The sequence below is a fragment of the Bufo gargarizans genome, chromosome 7 (assembly GCF_014858855.1).
Source record: "Bufo gargarizans isolate SCDJY-AF-19 chromosome 7, ASM1485885v1, whole genome shotgun sequence".
Taxonomy (NCBI): Eukaryota; Metazoa; Chordata; class Amphibia; order Anura; family Bufonidae; genus Bufo; species Bufo gargarizans.
In genome coordinates, this window is record NC_058086.1 from 98,241,714 (window position 1) to 98,261,154 (window position 19,441).

General features: G+C 46.1%; 1 protein-coding gene across 2 annotated transcripts in view; it reads right to left on the reverse strand.

Moving 5' to 3' along the window:
• Positions 1 to 19,441, reverse strand: part of LOC122943602 (phosphodiesterase 4D interacting protein) — a 1,023,137-nt gene that overhangs the window by 645,492 nt on the left and 358,204 nt on the right. For both annotated transcript variants that reach the window (XM_044301472.1, XM_044301474.1), the window contains exon 7: positions 8,012 to 8,125. In XM_044301472.1, the coding sequence (XP_044157407.1) occupies positions 8,012 to 8,125 (114 nt within the window). The remainder of the gene's footprint in view (positions 1 to 8,011; positions 8,126 to 19,441) is intronic.

Sequence of the window (19,441 nt, forward strand, 5' to 3'; positions counted from 1 at the left end):
GGACGTGAGTCGTGACGGTACAGTGGAATGAGCAGGCGGAAAAGGCTTTCTCCGCTTTTGAGTCTGCCCTGTGTGGATCCCAGTATTGGTGACGCCTGACTTCAAGAGGGAGTTTGTGGTATAGACCGATGCCTCTGAGCTGTACTCTCTCAGGACATTAATGGGGAGGAACATCCTGTTGTTTTCCTTAGCCAAAAGCTTACCCCAGCCGATACTAGGTATAGTATAGTGGAGAGAGAGTGCTTGGCCATCAAATGGGCACTCAAGTCTCTCCGTTATTACCTGTTGGGGAGAAAGTTCCATCTGGTGAAGAGAGGAATGCTTGGGTCACCAGGTGGTTCTTGTCATTACAAAACGTGGAACATTAGGCAGGCAGGTTACAGGGAAACCAGATGCCCTGTACCGGGTACATTGTCTGGTGGGTGTTCACCCCCTCAGGGTTGAACAAAGGGGGAGTGAAGCAGGAAGGCGCAAGGGGCCGTCATTGATGGAAAGTATGTGTCAAAGAGATTCCTGGCCTCGGTGAGGTAAGAGCCGATAGTTTTAAGTGTCAGCTGCATCTAGTGCTGACTGACACTGTTTGGCGTTAGTATGGCTGTAAAGCCGATATGGGCCGGCTCTTGCTGGGAGTAGCCAAAGTGCTGGGTGGGTGGCTTCTCCCCACGTTCCAGGCAGGGTCTTTTTTGGCCTATATAAAACCCAGCCAGTAGTCTCAGGTGGGTGTGGTTTATCCCCCATCTGACTGAGAAGCTGGGGAGTCTCTGTATTTTGGGACATGTGAATTTGTGCCATGCTAAAGGGGTGAGAGCCGCATGCCGAGAAACAGGCCCCTAAAGCCTGCTGTGGACTGCGAGTGGAAAACTGCTAACCAAGTGAAGATTTTGTTCTATGGACATTGCATGGTGTAAACGAAAACCAACACTGTGAACGGTCATTTTGTTTTTTCCTTATGTATGAATAAACACCAAACTGTTTAAGTTAAAGACTTTGTGTTTGCCTCTATACTGCATCCTCCAGCCTGTCTACCAGAGCAAAACACCACAATACTTTAAAGAACTCCCAAAAAAATCTTATTCTCTGACCTGCTAGAAAGGCACATGATGTAATCTGTAGTGAATGTAATGTTCTCAGTGTCTGTATGTAACTGCAATCAAATCAGTGACTGTATTTGTGAGTTATAACCTCCCTTCTAATTTGTAGCTGTGCCATGTGACCAACACTGAAACAGGACAGAAAGCCAATTTCTTTTCTATTCATTCCTATGAGACTGAAATTGAGACTCCCATAGGAACACATAGAGCAGTCAATTTCAGCTTATCTAAATGATCTAGCTAAGGATGATGTATAATCTATAGTCATAGTGGTATCATGTCTTATGGTCATGTGACATAGTCCCTTTAAACTTATTATTTAATATCTCCAATGTTGCACTATATATGCAAAATGCTGGAGCCATCCGACACTGCTCTTACATCCAGATCCCCAAAACTACAATGGGTACAAAATACAAAATACACTTTTGGACGCAGCCCCAAGAGAGAGAAGGAAATGGGTTAATATGGACACACGGGAAGGGGGTAAAATAAAACACAGCAGTGACAGATTAGACAGGGACAAACAATATAGGGGAAAGTCTTTGAGCCACATGTGTGTTCTAAACATTTTTTTGCTTATGACTGCAAAATACTAGGTTGCAGTTTTATAATGAGTCAAGTGTCTCCTTTCATAAAGAATATCAGTATGAGTCATAATTAGTGTTGAGCGAACTTGTAGTTTGCAACTTCGGTGTTTGGGTTATCTAAGAATTCCGTAATAGATTCCATTACCAAGGACCATAACGGAATTCTATAAGAGGCATTCCGTCATAATATAAATGTATGCTGGCTGAAGGAGCCCCTTCATCCTCTTCACTTTGAAGTATTAAGACTGTGAATCACTTTGATATGCGCACTTACATAATCAATCTGATATCTCGACTCATGATAACGGGTACGGCTACATGGTCAGGTTTCTGCACGCAGTTTTCAAAGATTATATACATATATATATATATATATGTGTGAAGGCAGTTTGCCTGGATTTGTGGGAGGGGCTGAGGTCCGCCTCCAGCCTATTTAGGGCACCCCCTTTACCTGGCTCCTGCACCGTCCGAGGTCTGAGCTTTGAAGAGAGAGTTGCTTGTGGAGTTACCTGGAGAGTTACTTACGAGTTGCTGAGTTTCTGAAGTTCGTTGCTATCGGGTCCAGGTTTTGGAGCATTCCGGTTCCAACCGTTCGGCTTCACCTGTTTCTCTGCGGGTCGCGTTTGCCCGTTAAACTGTGAGTCATCCATACGGTACAGCACGGAGCCTCACGGTTGTCCCCTGTACTAACTCAATTCATTTCACCATTCATTTCACTCATGTCACGCTATTTTGTCGCTCACAAGTCACTGGTTTCATGCCTGTCATGCTTCGGCTCATGCAAGTACACGACTGCACTGCATCCCCACTCCAAGTTACCTGCCAGCACGGGTTATAGTTCCCATGGCTGCCACCATTTCAGTTTTCCCTCCATCACCATGGCACCTCTCACACACATGTCCCCCCCCCCCAACCCCCGGGTCCAGCTCAGCGGCATGCCCGCACTCTCACACCCGCCTCATGCCTGGCTCATTTCCGCCACTCCACACACACTCCCCCTCCACAGTCAGCGCTGCTACTGCAGACTTTTCTCGTTCTCCCCACCGCTGCACCGGCCCGTCCCTCCGTCCTCCTGCCGCGCTGCCGATGGCGGCCGCCCGCGTCCCGGTGCCTGGTCTGCGCACGCGCGGTATCCCGGCGGTCGTCCGCTGGTGCCGCGGGTGTGGGGGGGGGGGGGCTGCCACAAGTCTGCTTGGCTCCAGTCAATCAGTGTTCCGCCCTAGGGTTTCAGCCGCTGCCCCCCTCCATCAGGCGGCACAATTCAGGAGGGGCTCAGACTGTTTCCCCTCCACACCCCCCCCTTCACACCAACACCCCCCACCACACCAGGCCACAGTCCCCTCCATCATAAACCCGCCACATCACCCACGCGCCCCAAGAAAAAAAAATAAAAAAATTATTTAAAGTTCCAATAGCGTCATAGGTAGAAACCCGCCATACAGCCCTGGGACACAAAAAAGGAAAAAGAGAAATAATTGTGCCACCTCATCACCGCCCGGCACACGTGCCGCGACCACAGAGCCCCCGCTCTGCCTCCTTCTCCTGCTTACCTCCGTCCCTCCTGTCACGCTGCCAATGGCGGCCGGCCGCGTCCTCCTGGCTGGTCTGCGCACGCGCGGCCTGGCGGTACTGCGCATGCGTGGCGGGTCCCGTCCGGCGCATGCGCGGTGTTCGGCCTGGCATCCGCGGCCGCGGCTAAGTACGGGGGACCGCCGGCATCCAGGGTTGTCCGTCTCTACCAGCTGCCGGCAGAGCCCGGAGCAGGCGGTCAGCTTCCTACCCCACACTCACTTAGGCAGCACGATCGCCCAACAGGTCACAGCACCACAATCACAACACAAACCCGCCACATCACCCGCATGCCCCATGGTCCAAAGTAAACAAATAAACAGATAAAAGAAAGGGAATCCCGCAATATAGTCCATGGCCACACAAAAAAAAAAAAAAAAAGAGAAACCCGCCATATAGTCCGTGGCCACATGTTCCAAAAAAATAAAAATAAAAAATAAATGAATAAATAAATAGAAACCGCCTTAATCCTCATGGTCACACATTCCCCAAAAAAAATAAAATAAAAAAAATAAGGTATGGCCATGCGGGCACACGTTCATTTCAGCCCACATGCTAAGCCTTATTTCTCACGTCTCGATCCAACTGGTCACACGCGCAAGCATGTACTTGTTTCATACTCATGTTTCATGTCCCCATCAGGTCATGTGTCCGTTTGCACCACAGTCCACACTCTTCTTATCACTTTCTTTCAAAGCCCCTTTTAGGCGGTCTAGCATAGACATTTTTCTCCACACATGTGTTCTGTGATTTTTCTTACCACCAGGTACGTACACCTGCTCTTACGATTTGCATTTCTTTTCATTTCCAGGCCTATAAGAGTGAGGCACCACTCACATCCAGTGCTGCATTTCACCCACTTGTTCTCTCATCATGCGTTTTACCCTGCTTCCACTAAAGCTGCATTTCTTTTCAGTTCTAGGCCTATGAGAGTGTGTTCCTACTATGTTCACAAGTTGGTTATTCGTTGGTCATGACAAGGGTCTTCTCTTAGCGAGCTGCAATGCCTCTGGCTCTTGTTGTCTCCATCAGTTCAATTTCACGGTTCATGCATGTCCATGCATTTTTCCACCAGGTCTGGCTCATGTTTAAACCACTTATCATCACCGCGAGGTCATCTCGTTCAGTCCCTTGACTTCAGAGGCCCGGTGACCGTTCTCGTGTTGTCCATTAGGGGTACTATACAGTCGTAGGCGGGTTAGTGTCCCATGTTCATTGTCTGAGATGGTCATGATTATGCGAGTCCTATTGGTGCCGCATTAAAAAAAAAAAAAAAAAAAAGGAAAACTTTTTTATTCTGCCATTAGTCGTCCACGCATGGCTTCTCCGTTTTAGTTTCACTCACAGCACTCCGCCATTGGTCTCCCACGCGTGTCTTCTACGGTTCGCACGCACCCAGGACTCCACCATTAGTCTCTCACGCATGGCTTCTCCGTTCCAGTGTTTCACATATAACTCCGCCATTAGAGTCCCTCACGCATTACTTCGCCGGTTAGTTTCACACACATTTCTCCGCCATTACAGACTCTCACGCATTACTTCGCCGTTTTAGTTTTACACACATTTCTCCGCCATTACAGACTCTCACGCATTACTTCGCCGTTTTTAGTTTTACACACATTTCTCCGCCATTACAGACTCTCACGCATTACTTCGCAGTTTTAGTTTTACACACATTTCTCCGCCATTATAGACTCTCACGCATTACTTCGTCGTTTTAGGTTACACTCATAACTCCGCCATTAGAGTCTCTCACGCGTTACTTCGCCGTTTACTTTCACTCACATAACTCCGCCATTAGAGACTCTCTCGCATCACTTCGCCGTTTTAGTTTCACACAATAACTCTGCCATTAGAGTCTCTCACATATGACTCCGCCATTAGAGTCTCTCACATATGACTCCGCCATTAGAGTTTCTCACGTATGGCTTCTCCGTTTTAGTGTCACACACATGACTCCGCCATTAGTCTCACGCATGGCTTCTCCGTTTCAGTGTTACACACATAACTCCGCCATTAGAGTCTCTCACGCATCACTTTGCCGTGTTAGTTTACACATATGACTCCGCCATTAGTCTCACGCATGGCTTCTCCGTTTGGTGTCACACATATGGCTTCGCCAGTAGAATCTCTCACGGCCTTGCCATTAGAGTCTCTCACGCAAGGCTTCTCCGCATTTACACATATGGTTCCGCCATTAGAGTCTCTCACGCATGGCTCCGCCATTAAAGTCTCACGCATGGCTTCTCCGTATTAATTTCACACACATGACCCCGCCATTAGAGTCTCTCACGCATGGCTTCTCCGTATTATTTTTACACAGATGGCTCCGCCATTAGAGTCTCTCACGCATGGCTCCGCCATTAGAGTCTCTCACGCATGGATTCTCCGTATTAATGTTTATACATATGGCTCCGCCATTAGAGTCTCACGCATGGCTTCTCTGCATATATCTCATACACATGACCCCGCCATTAGAGTCTCTCACGCATGGCTCCGCCATTAGAGTCTCTCACGCATGGCTTCTCCGTATTAATTTCACACACACGACCCCGCCATTAGAGTCTCTCACGCATGGCTCCGCCATTAGAGTCTCTCACGCATGGCTTCTCCGTATTATTTTACACACACGACCCCGCCATTAGAGTCTCTCACGCATGGCTCTGCCATTAGAGTCTCTCACGCATGGCTTCTCCGTATTAATTTCACACACACGACCCCGCCATTAGAGTCTCTCACGCATGGCTCTGCCATTAGAGTCTCTCACGCATGGCTTCTCCGTATTATTTTTACACAGATGGCTCCGCCATTAGAGTCTCTCACGCATGGCTCCGCCATTAGAGTCTCTCACGTATCGCTTCCCCATTTAAATTCCACACACATAACTCCGCCAGTCGAGGCCGGCTGCGTGGTCCCACAACCAGCAGGTTCCATGTCTTTTCTGCCCTCAGACCCGCTTGCATGGCTCGGTCATCTGTGGCTTGCAATACAATTATCTTGTGGTGACTCGCACGCGTGGCTTGCGCCATTAGAGTCTTTCTCACGTTATCATTTTCTCTTACTTTTAATTTCTAGGTTGTCGGATTCCTCCTGGAGCATAACATCACGCCCACTTTTGTCATATCTTCTCTTCTGGGGTTTGCTTCTTTCTGCCACCTTAAACTCAAATGTCATACAACGCCATCATACTCTATCTCACTGGCATTTTACACCACATGATAATCTTACACCCTAATAACATCAGTTGCGTGGCCTCTCACCAAATCAAAACCATACTCAGAGGTATTCAGAAAGCGGAACCCGCACGTCCAGCCCAGAGGCTACCCGTTAACAATCATATTTTCAAGGCATTATCCGAATTACTAGACTCCAAGCCTTCTGAAGCAGATACCAACTCCATCCTCAAAACAGCAATTTACTTGGCCTTCTACGGTTCCTGAGGCCTGGGGAATTCACTACAACCTACACGACCCAAGCCACACCTTGTCTTCTTGTCTCCCACTTGGCAAAACACATGGATCATTACGTCCTGACCTTACCTCACTCCAAGAGTAGTCAGCACTTACCCGTCAACATTTTATATCACCCCACGCACAACAGATGGTGTCCAGTCAGGGTTCTGGATACTTACAGACAACGTCACAAGTTTCTACCCTCTCAACCGCTACTTCACTACATGGTTCGGTACTCACCACCACCACCTTCATGACCCATGTCAGGTCATCCCTCACACAACTGGGCCTCAACGCAGCCAACTACTCAGGGCACTCCTTTCACTTTGGAGCCGCGTCCACGGCCTCCAGTGCCAACGCCCCTACTCATGTCATTGGGAATTGGGGCGCTGGAAGTCATCCGCTTACTTGCGATACATTCCCAATCCAACACAAGAGTCAAGAGATACTTTCCAAAACATGTCGGCTTGAGCTATTTATGTATATTTGACTACAATAACTGGTTATTTTCATCTTTCTCAGGCCTACCTCATCCTCGGTTTCGGCACACCACAACCGACTACGCTTATTCCCTGATTTCCTAGGGTTCTTCACTGTACTACCGTAAGCGCCTCACACAAGTGTGAAGGCAGTTTGCCTGGATTTGTGGGAGGGGCTGAGGTCCGCCTCCAGCCTATTTAGGGCACCCCCTTTACCTGGCTCCTGCACCGTCCGAGGTCTGAGCTTTGACCCTCCCACCACTCCACTCATTTACAACTCATTTCTTCCATATCTCTATCCTTGGGTGGGCCCTCTTCTTTCTCAGGCCTACCTCATCCTCGGTTTCGGCACACCACAACCGACTACGCTTATTCCCTGATTTCCTAGGGTTCTTCACTGTACTACCGTAAGCGCCTCACACAAATATATATATATATATATATATCTTCACCTTGTCACCTTTTTTCTGAATTCGCTCCTGGTTTTGGCTTCCAAAACTGCATGCAGAAACCAGACCACGTGGTCGTACCCAAACGCCCAACAAATTAGTAAATGTGCCTCATTTTGTTCAATCCTACTTAGCAGAAATAAATATTGTGCTTCTAATAGAATTAGACTAAATTCTATAAGGTTTGCTAAAACATTAATAATAAAAAACTGTGGCGTAAAGTAGAAGTACTGATGACACAAAATTAGTAAGTTTCATATAATATAATGACACATAACAGAAAATTGTCACTAAGTGTAAATACTGGGTATTATATTATTAATCATGGGAGATAGATAAACCATTTTATATATAATTTTCCAAAATGTGCGTATGATGTACCTCCAAGGCAGCATCTCTCTCCTTGATTCTCTGCTGTAGTTTTTGTATCATATGCTCAATATCTCCTTGGGCTCTTTCTAAATTTGGTTGATAATGCAAGACATCTATGTATTCCTAAAAGAAAGGGTGGAAAACAAATCTTCAGAGGAGCGGTCAGATGACATCCCTGGCCAACTGAGATACAATAGTAACAACAGCACCAGGTGTAATTTCATCAGTGCTTTAGCATAACTTCCAACTTTAGACTAGAAGGAAGAGGGACACTATGTGCCTAAGGCTACTTCACTTGTGTTTTTTGCGGATCCGTCATGGATCTGCAAAAACAGTTCAGTTAAAAATAGTATAACCGCATGCATCCATCATGAACAGATCCGTTTGCATTATGTCTTCTATAACCATGATGTATCCGTCTTGAACACCATTGAAAGTCAATGGGGGACGGATCCATTTTCTATTGTGCCAGAGAAAACGGATCCGTCCCGATTGACTTACATTGTTTGTCAGGACAGATGCGTTTGGCTCAGTTTCATCAGGTGGAAACAAAAACGCTGCGAGCAGCGTTTTGGTGTCAGCCTCCAAATCGGAATGGTGACTGATCGGAGGTAAACTGATGCATTCTGAGGGGATCCTTTTACATTCAGAATGCATTAGGGCAAAACTGATCCCTTTTGGACATATCTCCCCCGTACCAGGACCGCAACTGAAATCCAGGACTGTCCTGCTGGATACTGGAAGGAGGTAAGGCTTTAATCATCATGCACATGACCATAGCCTGCCTGTGCCTGTATTGTGGCCCGCACCAGCCGTGTGCGTACCGTATCAGGCACCAGCCGTGTGTGCACCGTATCAAGTGAATGGGTCTAAAATCCGAAATATATGGTTTGGAGCAGAACGGAAGCACAGATCGGAAACCTATGGAGTGCATCCATGGGTTTTCTGTCCATGCCTCTGCACCGTGATAAATTACTGTCGGATTCAGATTGCAGACCCCATATAAGTGAATCGGTTCACGTCTGTAGATAGTACACACTGTCGGTGCCCATGCATTGCTCATTGCAATGTATATACACACATACAGTACAGACCAAAAGTTTGGACACACCTTCTCATTCAAAGTTTTCTTTATTTTCATGACTATGAAAATTGTAGATTCACACTGAAGGCATCAAAACTATGAATTAACACTTGTGGAATTATATACATAACAAAAAAGTGTGAAACAACTGAAAATATGTCATATTCTAGGTTCTTCAAAGCAGCCACCTTTTGCTTTGATTACTGTTTTGCACACTCTTGGCATTCTCTTGATGAGCTTCAAGAGGTAGTCAGTGTCACCTGAAATGGTTTTCACTTCACAGGTGTGCCTTGTCAGGTTTAATAAGTGGGATTTCTTGCCTTATAAATGGGGTTGGGACCATCAGTTGCGTTGTGGAGAAGTCAGGTGGATACAGAGCTGATAGTCCTACTAAATAAACTGTAAGTATTTTTATTATGGCAAGAAAAAAGCAGCTAAGTAAAGAAAAACGAGTGGCCATCATTACTTTAAGAAATGAAGGTCAGTCAGTCCCAAAAATTTTGAAAACTTTGAAAGTGTCCCCAAGTGCAGTCACAAAAACCATCAAGCGCTACAAAGAAACTGGCTCACATGCGGACCGCCCCAGGAAAGGAAGACCAAGAGTCACCTCTGCTGCGGAGGATAAGTTCATCCGAGTCACCAGCCTCAGAAATCGCAGGTTAACAGCAGCTCAGATTAGAGACCAGGTCAATGCCACACACAGTTCTAGCAGCAGACACATCTCTAGAACAACTGTTAAGAGGAGACTGTGTGAATCAGGCCTTCATGGTAGAATATCTGCTAGGAAACCAATGCTAAGGACAGGCAACAAGCAGAAGAGACTTGTTTGGGCTAAAGAACACAAGTAATGGACATTAGACCAGTGGAAATATGTGCTTTGGTCTGATGAGTCCAAATTTTAGATCTTTGGTTCCAACCACCGTGTCTTTGTGCGACGCAGAAAAGGTGAACGGATGGACTCTACATGCCTGGTTCCCACCGTGAAGTGAGGTGTGATGGTGTGGGGGTGCTTTGCTGGTGACACTGTTGGGGATTTATTCAAAATTGAAGGTATACTGAACCAGCATGGCTACCACAGCATCTTGCAGCGGCATGCTATTTCATCCTGTTTGCGTTTAGTTGGACCATTATTTATTTTTCAACAGGGCAATGATCCCAAACACACCTCCAGGCTGTGTAAGGGCTATTTGACCATGAAGGAGAGTGATGGGGTGATGCGCCAGAGGACCTGGCCTCCACAGTCACCGGACCTGAACCCAATCGAGATGGTTTGGGGTGAGCTGGACCGCAGAGTGAAGGCAAAAGGGCCAACAAGTGCTAAGCATTTCTGGGAACTCCTTCAAGACTGTTGGAAGACCATTTCAGGTGAGGTGAGCGAAGCTGGCCCCCCTTCAATCAGCACAAACAAAAACTCCATTGTGTTTCTTTAGTGCTACGTTTGTGCTGTTTTGTGCCGCAAAAATTAACATTTGTGCTGCTTTTTTTTTAAAGATAATAGCAACTGTTTGTTTCAATATGATGACATCACCAGCCCCCCTACAACAGCAAAAAGACATGAAACTTGCTGGATGGTTAGTGCTACGTTTGTGCTGGTTTGTGCCGTTTAAATCTCCATTCTACCTCCTTTCGTTTTCGAGTTATTAACCATTTATTGAAAGGTCACAAAAGGTCACCCAGCCCCCCATCACAGCCAAAAACACAAAACCGGGCCAGTTGGTTAGTGCTACGTTTGTGCTGGTTTGTACTGTAGAAATTAACATTTGTGCTGGTTTTATTTGTAAGATAATAACAAAACCGGGCTGGTTGGTTAGTGCAGCATTTGTGCTGTAAAAATGATCATTTGTGCTGCTTAATTTTATGAACTCCATTAACAGGGCTGAAGCATACTAACTTTACACAGGAAGTAAGACAAGTTAATGTGGACTGGCATCACTTGAAGTAAGAATGATTATAGCATGCAGACACATCAGTCTCAATGACAAAGGCAAAAATAGGTTTAATAAGGAATGGCAACATCAGAGACCTGCAACCTGTAAACACATGTGCACTTGATGCATTTTGTCAGTGCCTTTTGTGACAGCACATCCTACAGTAATTATGTGACTCAAGAAATAAGCAATGTAGAATGTTTTCAGCTTGTGAAAGCCATGGCGGAAAAAGGTGTACAAAAAGAAATTTACATGCTGAGAGGTAAAATCCTAAAGGACATATTTGGAGCAGAACAAATAAAAGCAGGACTCCAGCTGGTTAAAGCTGAGTGCAACATATCATCAATAATTTCAAATGTGTTCTCAACAGTGCCCAGTATAGTGGCTGAGAGCAAATGTTCTTCAGAAACATGTTCACGACATGTTGGAGCATCAAGAAATATTGCATGTGTATCAGTTGACCAAGACACATTAAAATCCAGAGGAGTTTCAGCTCTACAAGATGCAGTCAACAAACACATTAAGGGCTCTTTCACACCTGCGTTCTTTTCTTCCGGCATAGAGTTCCGTCGTCGGGGCTCTATGCCAGAAGAATACTGATCAGGATTATCCTAATGCATTCTGAATGGACAGTCCGTCCTTCAGGATGCATCAGGATGTCTTCAGTTCCGGAACGGAAAGTGTTTTGGCCGCAGCAAATAGCGCAGCATGCTGCGCTTTTTGCTCCGGCCAAAAATCCGGAACACTTGCTGCAAGGCCGGATCCGGAATGAATGCCCATTGAAAGGCATTGATCCGGATCCGGCCTTAAGCTAAACGTCGTTTCGGCGCATTGCCGGATGCGACGTTTAGCTTTTTCTCAATGGTTACCATGGCTGCCGGGACGCTAAAGTCCTGGCAGCCATGGTAAAGTGTAGTGGGGAGCGGGGAGCAGCATACTTACCGTCTGTGCGGCTCCCGGGGCGCTCCAGAGTGACGTCAGGGCGCCCCAGGCGCATGGATGACATGATCGCATGGATCACATGATCCATGCGCATGGGGCGCTCTGACGTCATTCTGGAGCGCCCCGGGAGCCGCACGGACGGTAAGTATACTGCTCCCCCGCTCCCCACTACTACTATGGCAACCAGGACTTTAATAGCGTCCTGGCTGCCATAGTAACACTGAAAGAATTTTGAAGACGGATCCGTCTTCAAATGCTTTCAGTACACTTGCGTTTTTCCGGGTCCGGCGTGTAATTCCGGCAAGTGGAGTACATGCCGGATCTGGACAACGCAAGTGTGAAAGAGTCCTTACTTACCACCTTCAAAATGCCTGTCACACATCCACGCATCCATGATGTGCAACATACACCCATGGAAATGCAGTTTTTTGACCCTTCAGTTTCTGGAAATGTTCTTTGTAATGGTACACTAGGACACACCTTCAAAACAGGACAGCACCTTTGGATTGAAACTGACATAGGACTCTGGGCAGCTCGTGAAACACGAAGCAGAGGTTCACAAGAAAGATTTCTTGAAGCAGAACTCTCTGAATTTCCAGCCTACCTTGAATTAAATGAGAACAGGTTCACTTTAAGAGCTGTTGCATTTTGCCAACCAGCTACCAGAAGCTCTCTAGGCCATTACATAGCCTACTGTAAAAGGTCTGATTACTCATGGGAAAAATATGATGATTTGACAAATGGTATGGCAGTGGTAAATTCACATACCAAGATCTTCCCCCATACTGTTCTGTACACAAGAGGTAGCTGCTTGTAGTCCACAATAGAAGACACCAGCACTAGACAATATGTGCCAGAAGTAAAGCCCTTTTTATTTGACACATACATCAAACAGCCAACATTTCGGGGCCATGCAGGGTCCCTTCTTTTGGCCAACATAGTGACGGTCACTATGTCGCCCAGAAGAAGGGACCCTGTATGGCCCCCAAATGTTGGCTGTTTGACGGACACAGCGCCAGGGCCGTTTGAAGGAATTTGGGGGGCCCAAGCAAAATAGACATGGAGGCCCCCCCCCCCTCCACACCTTAAACATGCAAAGCCTACAGGAACCACAGTATAGCCATACAGTTTAAGTTCACCCACACTTTGTATAAATAAAAAAGGAGGTTTACAGTGCAAATACTGCTGTTGCATTTAATGTGCATGAAATTTGAACAGTGCCATCCACAGATCCCCCTCCCCTAAACAGTGCCATCCACAGATCCCCCTCCCCTAAACAGTGCCATCCACAGATCCCCCCTAAACAGTGCCATCCACAGATCTCCCCCCTAAACAGTGCCATCCACAGATCCACCTAAACAGTGCCATCCACCGATCCCCCCCTCCCCTAAACAGTGCCATCCACAGATCCCTCCTCCCCTAAACAGTGCCATCCACAGATCCCTCCTCCCCTAAACAGTGCCATCCACAGATCTCCCCCCTAAACAGTGCCATCCACAGATCCCCCCCTCCCCTAAACAGTGCCATCCACAGATCTGCCCCCTAAACAGTGCCATCCACAGATCCACCTAAACAGTGCCATCCACAGATCCCCCCTCCCCTAAACAGTGCCATCCACAGATCCCTCCTCCCCTAAACAGTGCCATCCACAGATCCCTCCTCCCCTAAACAGTGCCATCCACAGATCTCCCCCCTAAACAGTGCCATCCACAGATCCCCCTCCCCTAAACAGTGCCATCCACAGATCTCCCCCCTAAACAGTGCCATCCACAGATCCCTCCTCCCCTAAACAGTGCCATCCACAGATCCCTCCTACCCTAAACAGTGCCATCCACAGATCTCTCCTCCCCTAAATAGTGCCATCCACAGATCTCTCCTCCCCTAAACAGTGCCATCCACAGATATCCCCCCCTAAACAGTGCCATCCAAAGATCCCCCCTCCCCTAAACAGTGCCATCCACAGATCTCCCCCCTAAACAGTGCCATCCACAGATCCCTCCTCCCCTAAACAGTGCCATCCACAGATCCCCCCTCCCCTAAACAGTGCCATCCACAGATCCCCCCTCCCCTAAACAGTGCCATCCACAGATCTCCCCCCTAAACAGTGCCATCCACAGATCTCCCCCCTAAACAGTGCCATACACAGATCTCCCCCCTAAACAGTGCCATACACAGATCCCTCCACCCCTAAACAGTGCCATCCACAGATCTCCCCCTTAACAGTGCCATCCACAGATTCCTACTCCCCTAAACAGTGCCATCCACAGATCCCTCCTCCCCTAAACAGTGCCATCCACAGATCTCTCCTCCCCTAAACAGTGCCATCCACAGATCTCTCCTCCCCTAAACAGTGCCATCCACAGATCTCCTCCCTAAACAGTGCCATCCACAGATCTCCCCCCTAAACAGTGCCATCCACAGATCCCTCCTCCCCTAAACAGTGCCATCCACAGATCCCCCTTCCCCTAAACAGTGCCATCCACAGATCCCTCCTCCCCTAAACAGTGCCATCCACAGATCTCCCCCCTAAACAGTGCCATCCACAGATCCCTCCTCCCCTAAACAGGGCCATCCACAGATCCCTCCTCCCCTAAACAGTGCCATCCACAGATCCCTCCTCCCCTAAACAGTGCCATCCACAGATCTCTCCTCCCCTAAACAGTGCCATCCACAGATCTCCCCCCTAAACAGTGCCATCCACAGATCCCCCCTCCCCTAAACAGTGCCATCCACAGATCTCCCCCTAAACAGTGCAATCCACAGATCCCCCCCTAAACAGTGCCATCCACAGATCTCCCCCCTAAACAGTGCCATCCACAGATCCCCCCTCCCCTAAACAGTGCCATCCACATATCTCCCCCCTAAACAGTGCCATCCACAGATCCCCCTAAACAATGCCATCCACAGATCCCCCTAAACAATGCCATCCACTGATCCCCCTAAACAGTGCCTTCCACAGATCCCCCCTCCCCTAAACAGTGCCATGATGGCACTGTTTAGGGTAGGGGGGATCTGTGGATGGCTCTGTTTAGGGGGGATCTGTGGATGAAACTGTTTAGGGGGGATCTGTGGATGAAACTGTTTAGGGGGGATCTGTGGATGAAACTGTTTAGGGGGGATCTGTGGATGGCACTGTTTAGGGGGGAGATCTGTGGATGGCACAGCAGTATATTTATAAACTAATCAGTAACTACTTTAACTTTAATCATTGCTCATTGCTGAGCTCTTTACTTGGATTGTTTGGATATCTTACTTTGTCTTAGCTCCGGTAACAGCAGGCAGTGCAGGCAGTGCTCACTCACTGACGTCACGCTCCTGTGCCGCCTAGTGGGAGGATCAGGCGCGTGACGTCGGTCAGTGAGTGAGTGCCGCCCCCCGCACTGCCTGCTATTACCGGAGCTAAGACAAAGTAAGATATCCAAACAATCCAAGTAAAGAGCTCAGCAATGAGCAATGATTAAAGTTAAAGTAGTTACTGATTAGTTAGTTTATAAATATACTGCTGTGAGCGGCGTGGCCCTGTATATTCTAACCCCCAGGCAAGCGTCCCCGTCACCATGGGAACGCCTGGGAGTTAGAATATACCATCGGATTTGAGTTTTTACGATCTCACTGAGCTTGTAAAACTCAGATCCGATGGTATATTCTAACCCACAGGCAAGCGTCCCCGTCACCATGGGAACGCCTGGAGGTTAGAATATACCATCGGGCACTGCAATTGCTTGTTTTGCCTGTTGGGTAGCGACGGGCCTGCACAGCGCCATCGATGTTGTCACTTCAAGCACCAACCTCTTATTCAAGGCCTGTACACTGTATGGAGTGCTGATGATTTTGTATTATTAGCTGCTTGTAGTTCCAAGTTACTATTTGTTAAGCGTAGGTAGCAAAGGTTTTAGCTTGAGATAATCTACTTTTTTATGCACTTCCCATGGACAAGTGCAGTTACCGTTTAATGAAGACTGCGAAAAAATCAGGACTTGATATGGATATCTCTATGTTTGGGTTTATTTGTTCTTTATTTGTCATTGATTTTCATGAAAACTTTATGATCTTTAGTTTGTAAAATGATTTGTAGAATAAAAATGTTTGAGACACATTTTACTATTCTACTTCTTGATAGTTAGTGTTTATTTTTTTGGCTGTAGCTATAATCATTCTTACTTCAAGTGATGCCAGTCCACATTAACTTGTCTTACTACCTGTGTAAAGTTAGTATGCTTCAGCCCTGTTAATGGAGTTCATAAAATTAAGCAGCACAAATGATCATTTTTACAGCACAAATGCTGCACTAACCAACCAGCCCGGTTTTGTTATTATCTTACAAATAAAACCAGCACAAATGTTAATTTCTACAGTACAAACCAGCTGTGTATCTAATCCTATCCTGTGTGATACTGTCTGCTGAGCTTTGTATCTACAAACCGGATTCCAAAAAAGTTGGGACACTAAACAAATGGTGAATAAAAACTGAATGCAATGATAAGGAGATGGTAAATGTCAATATTTTATTTGTAATAGAACGTAGATGACAGATCAAACGTTTAATCCGAGTAAATGTATCATTTTAAAGGAAAAATACGTTGATTCAAATTTTCATGGTGTCAACAAATCCCAAAAAAGTTGGGACAAGTAGCAATAAGAGGCTGAAAAAAGTAAATTTGAGCATAACGAAGAGCTGGAAGACCAATTAACACTAATTAGGTCAATTGGCAACATGATTGGGTATAAAAAGAGCTTCTCAGAGTGGCAGTGTCTCTCAGAAGCCAAGATGGGTAGAGGATCACAAATTCCCACAATGTTGCGCAGAAAGATAGTGGAGCAATATCAGAAAGGTGTTACCCAGCGAAAAATTGCAAAGACTTTGCATTTATCATCATCAACTGTGCATAACATCATCCGAAGATTCAGAGAATCTGGAACAATCTCTGTGCGTAAGGGTCAAGGCCGTAAAACCATACTGGATGCCCGTGATCTCCGGGCCCTTAAACGACACTGCACCATAAACAGGAATGCTACTGTAAAGGAAATCACAGAATGGGCTCAGGAATACTTCCAGAAACCATTGTTAGTGAACACAATCCACCGTGCCATCCGCTGTTGCCAGCTGAAACTCTACAGTGCAAAGAAGAAGCCATTTCTAAGCAAGATCCACAAGCTCAGGCGTTTTCACTGGGCCAGGGATCATTTAAAATGGAGTGTGGCAAAATGGAAGACTGTTCTGTGGTCAGACGAGTCACGATTCGAAGTTCTTTTTGGAAATCTGGGACACCATGTCATCCGGACCAAAGAGGACAAGGACAACCCAAGTTGTTATCAACACTCAGTTCAGAAGCATGCATCTCTGATGGTATGGGGTTGCATGAGTGCGTGTGGCATGGGCAGCTTGCATGTCTGGAAAGGTACCATCAATGCAGAAAAATATATTCAGGTTCTAGAACAACATATGCTCCCATCCAGACGTCATCTCTTTCAGGGAAGACCCTGCATTTTTCAACAGGATAATGCCAGACCACATTCTGCATCAATCACAACATCATGGCTGCGTAGGAGAAGGATCCGGGTACTGAAATGGCCAGTCTGCAGTCCAGAGCTTTCACCTATAGAGAACATTTGGCGCATCATAAAGAGGAAGGTGCAACAAAGAAGGCCCAAGAAGATTGAACAGTTAGAGGCCTGTATTAGACAAGAATGGGAGAGCATTCCTATTTCTAAACTTGAGAAACTGGTCTCCTCGGTCCCCAGACGTCTGTTGAGTGTTGTAAGAAGAAGGGGAGATGCCACACAGTGGTGAAAATGGCCTTGTCCCAACTTTTTGGGGATTTGTTGACACCATGAAATTCTGATTCAACATATTTTTCCCTTAAAATGGTACATTTTCTCAGTTTAAACTTTTGTTCCGTGATTTATGTTCTATTCTGAATAAAATATTAGAAGTTGGCACCTCCACATCATTGCATTCAGTTTATATTCACGATTTGTATAGTGTTCCAACTTTTTTGGAATCCGGTTTGTAATTCTATCCTGTGTGATACTGTCTGCTGAGCTGTGTATCTAATCCTATCATGTGTGATACTGTCTGCTGAGCTGTGTATCTAATCTTATGTTGTGTGATACTGACTATTGAGCTGTGTATCTAGTCCTATCCTGTGTGATACTGCCTTCTGAGCTGTATATCTAATCCTATCCTGTGTGATACTGTCTGCTGAGCTGTGTATCTAATCTTATGTTGTGTGATACTGACTATTGAGCTGTGTATCTAGTCCTATCCTGTGTGATACTGCCTTCTGAGCTTTGTATCTAATCCTATCCTGTGTGAGACTGTCTGCTGAGCTGTGTATCTAATCTTATGTTGTGTGATACTGTCTGCCTAGCTGTGTATCTAATCTTATGTTGTGTGATACTATCTTCTGAGCTGTGTAGCTAATCCTATCCTGTGTGATAATGTCTGCTGAGCTGTGTATCTAATCCTATGTTGTGATACTGCCTGCTGAGCTGTATATCTAATCCTATCCTGTGTGATACTGTCTGCTGAGCTGTGTATCTAATCCTTGCTGAGCTGTGCATCTAATCCTATCATGTTTGATACTGTCTGCTTAACTGTGTATCTAATCCTATCCTGTGTGATACTGTCTGCTGAGCTGTGTATCTAATCCTATCCTGTGTGATACTGTCTTCTGAGCTGTGTATCTAATCCGATCCTGTGTGATACTGTCTGCTGAGCTGTGTATCTAATTATATCCTGTGTGATACTGTCTGCTGAGCTGTGTGTCTAATATCCTACCCTGTGTAATACTGCCTGCTGAGCTGTGTATCTAATCCTATCATGTATGATACTGTCTGTTGAGCTGTGTATCTAATCCTATCATGTGTGATACTGTCTGCTGTGTATCTAAGTTTATTGTGTGATACTGTCTGCTGAGCTGTGCATGTCGTCGTGTAGCTCTAGCGTAAAGCTGACTTATAGCAGTAAAGAAAAATGCCTGGGTTGTTATGAAAAACTGGGGAAAAAAACTGTGTAAGTGGAGACTAAGAGCCTGCGAGCTTCTATTGGCTGATAAGGGACATGTGACAGTGTGCATGGCAGTTGGGGGCTTGTATTGGCTAATGCAGGTAATTTTTTGGGAACATCTCAGGAACGGTACGTTCTAGACAGCTGAGACCCGGTCTAAAATCTTCCCGGACATCTAATGTACCTGAGTGCCAAATTAGGTTTAGATCAGTCCAGTTGTTTGGTCTCGCATAAAGAACGTCCAGACAGACAGAAACAAATTTTTAGATTATATATATATATATATATATATATATATTTATATATACAGTACAGACCAAAAGTTTGGACACACCTTCTCATTCAAAGAGTTTTCTTTATTTCCATGACTATGAAAATTGTAGATTCACACTGAAGGCATCAAAACTATGAATTAACACATGTGGAATTATATACATAACAAAAAAGTGTGAAACAACTGAAAATATGTCATATTC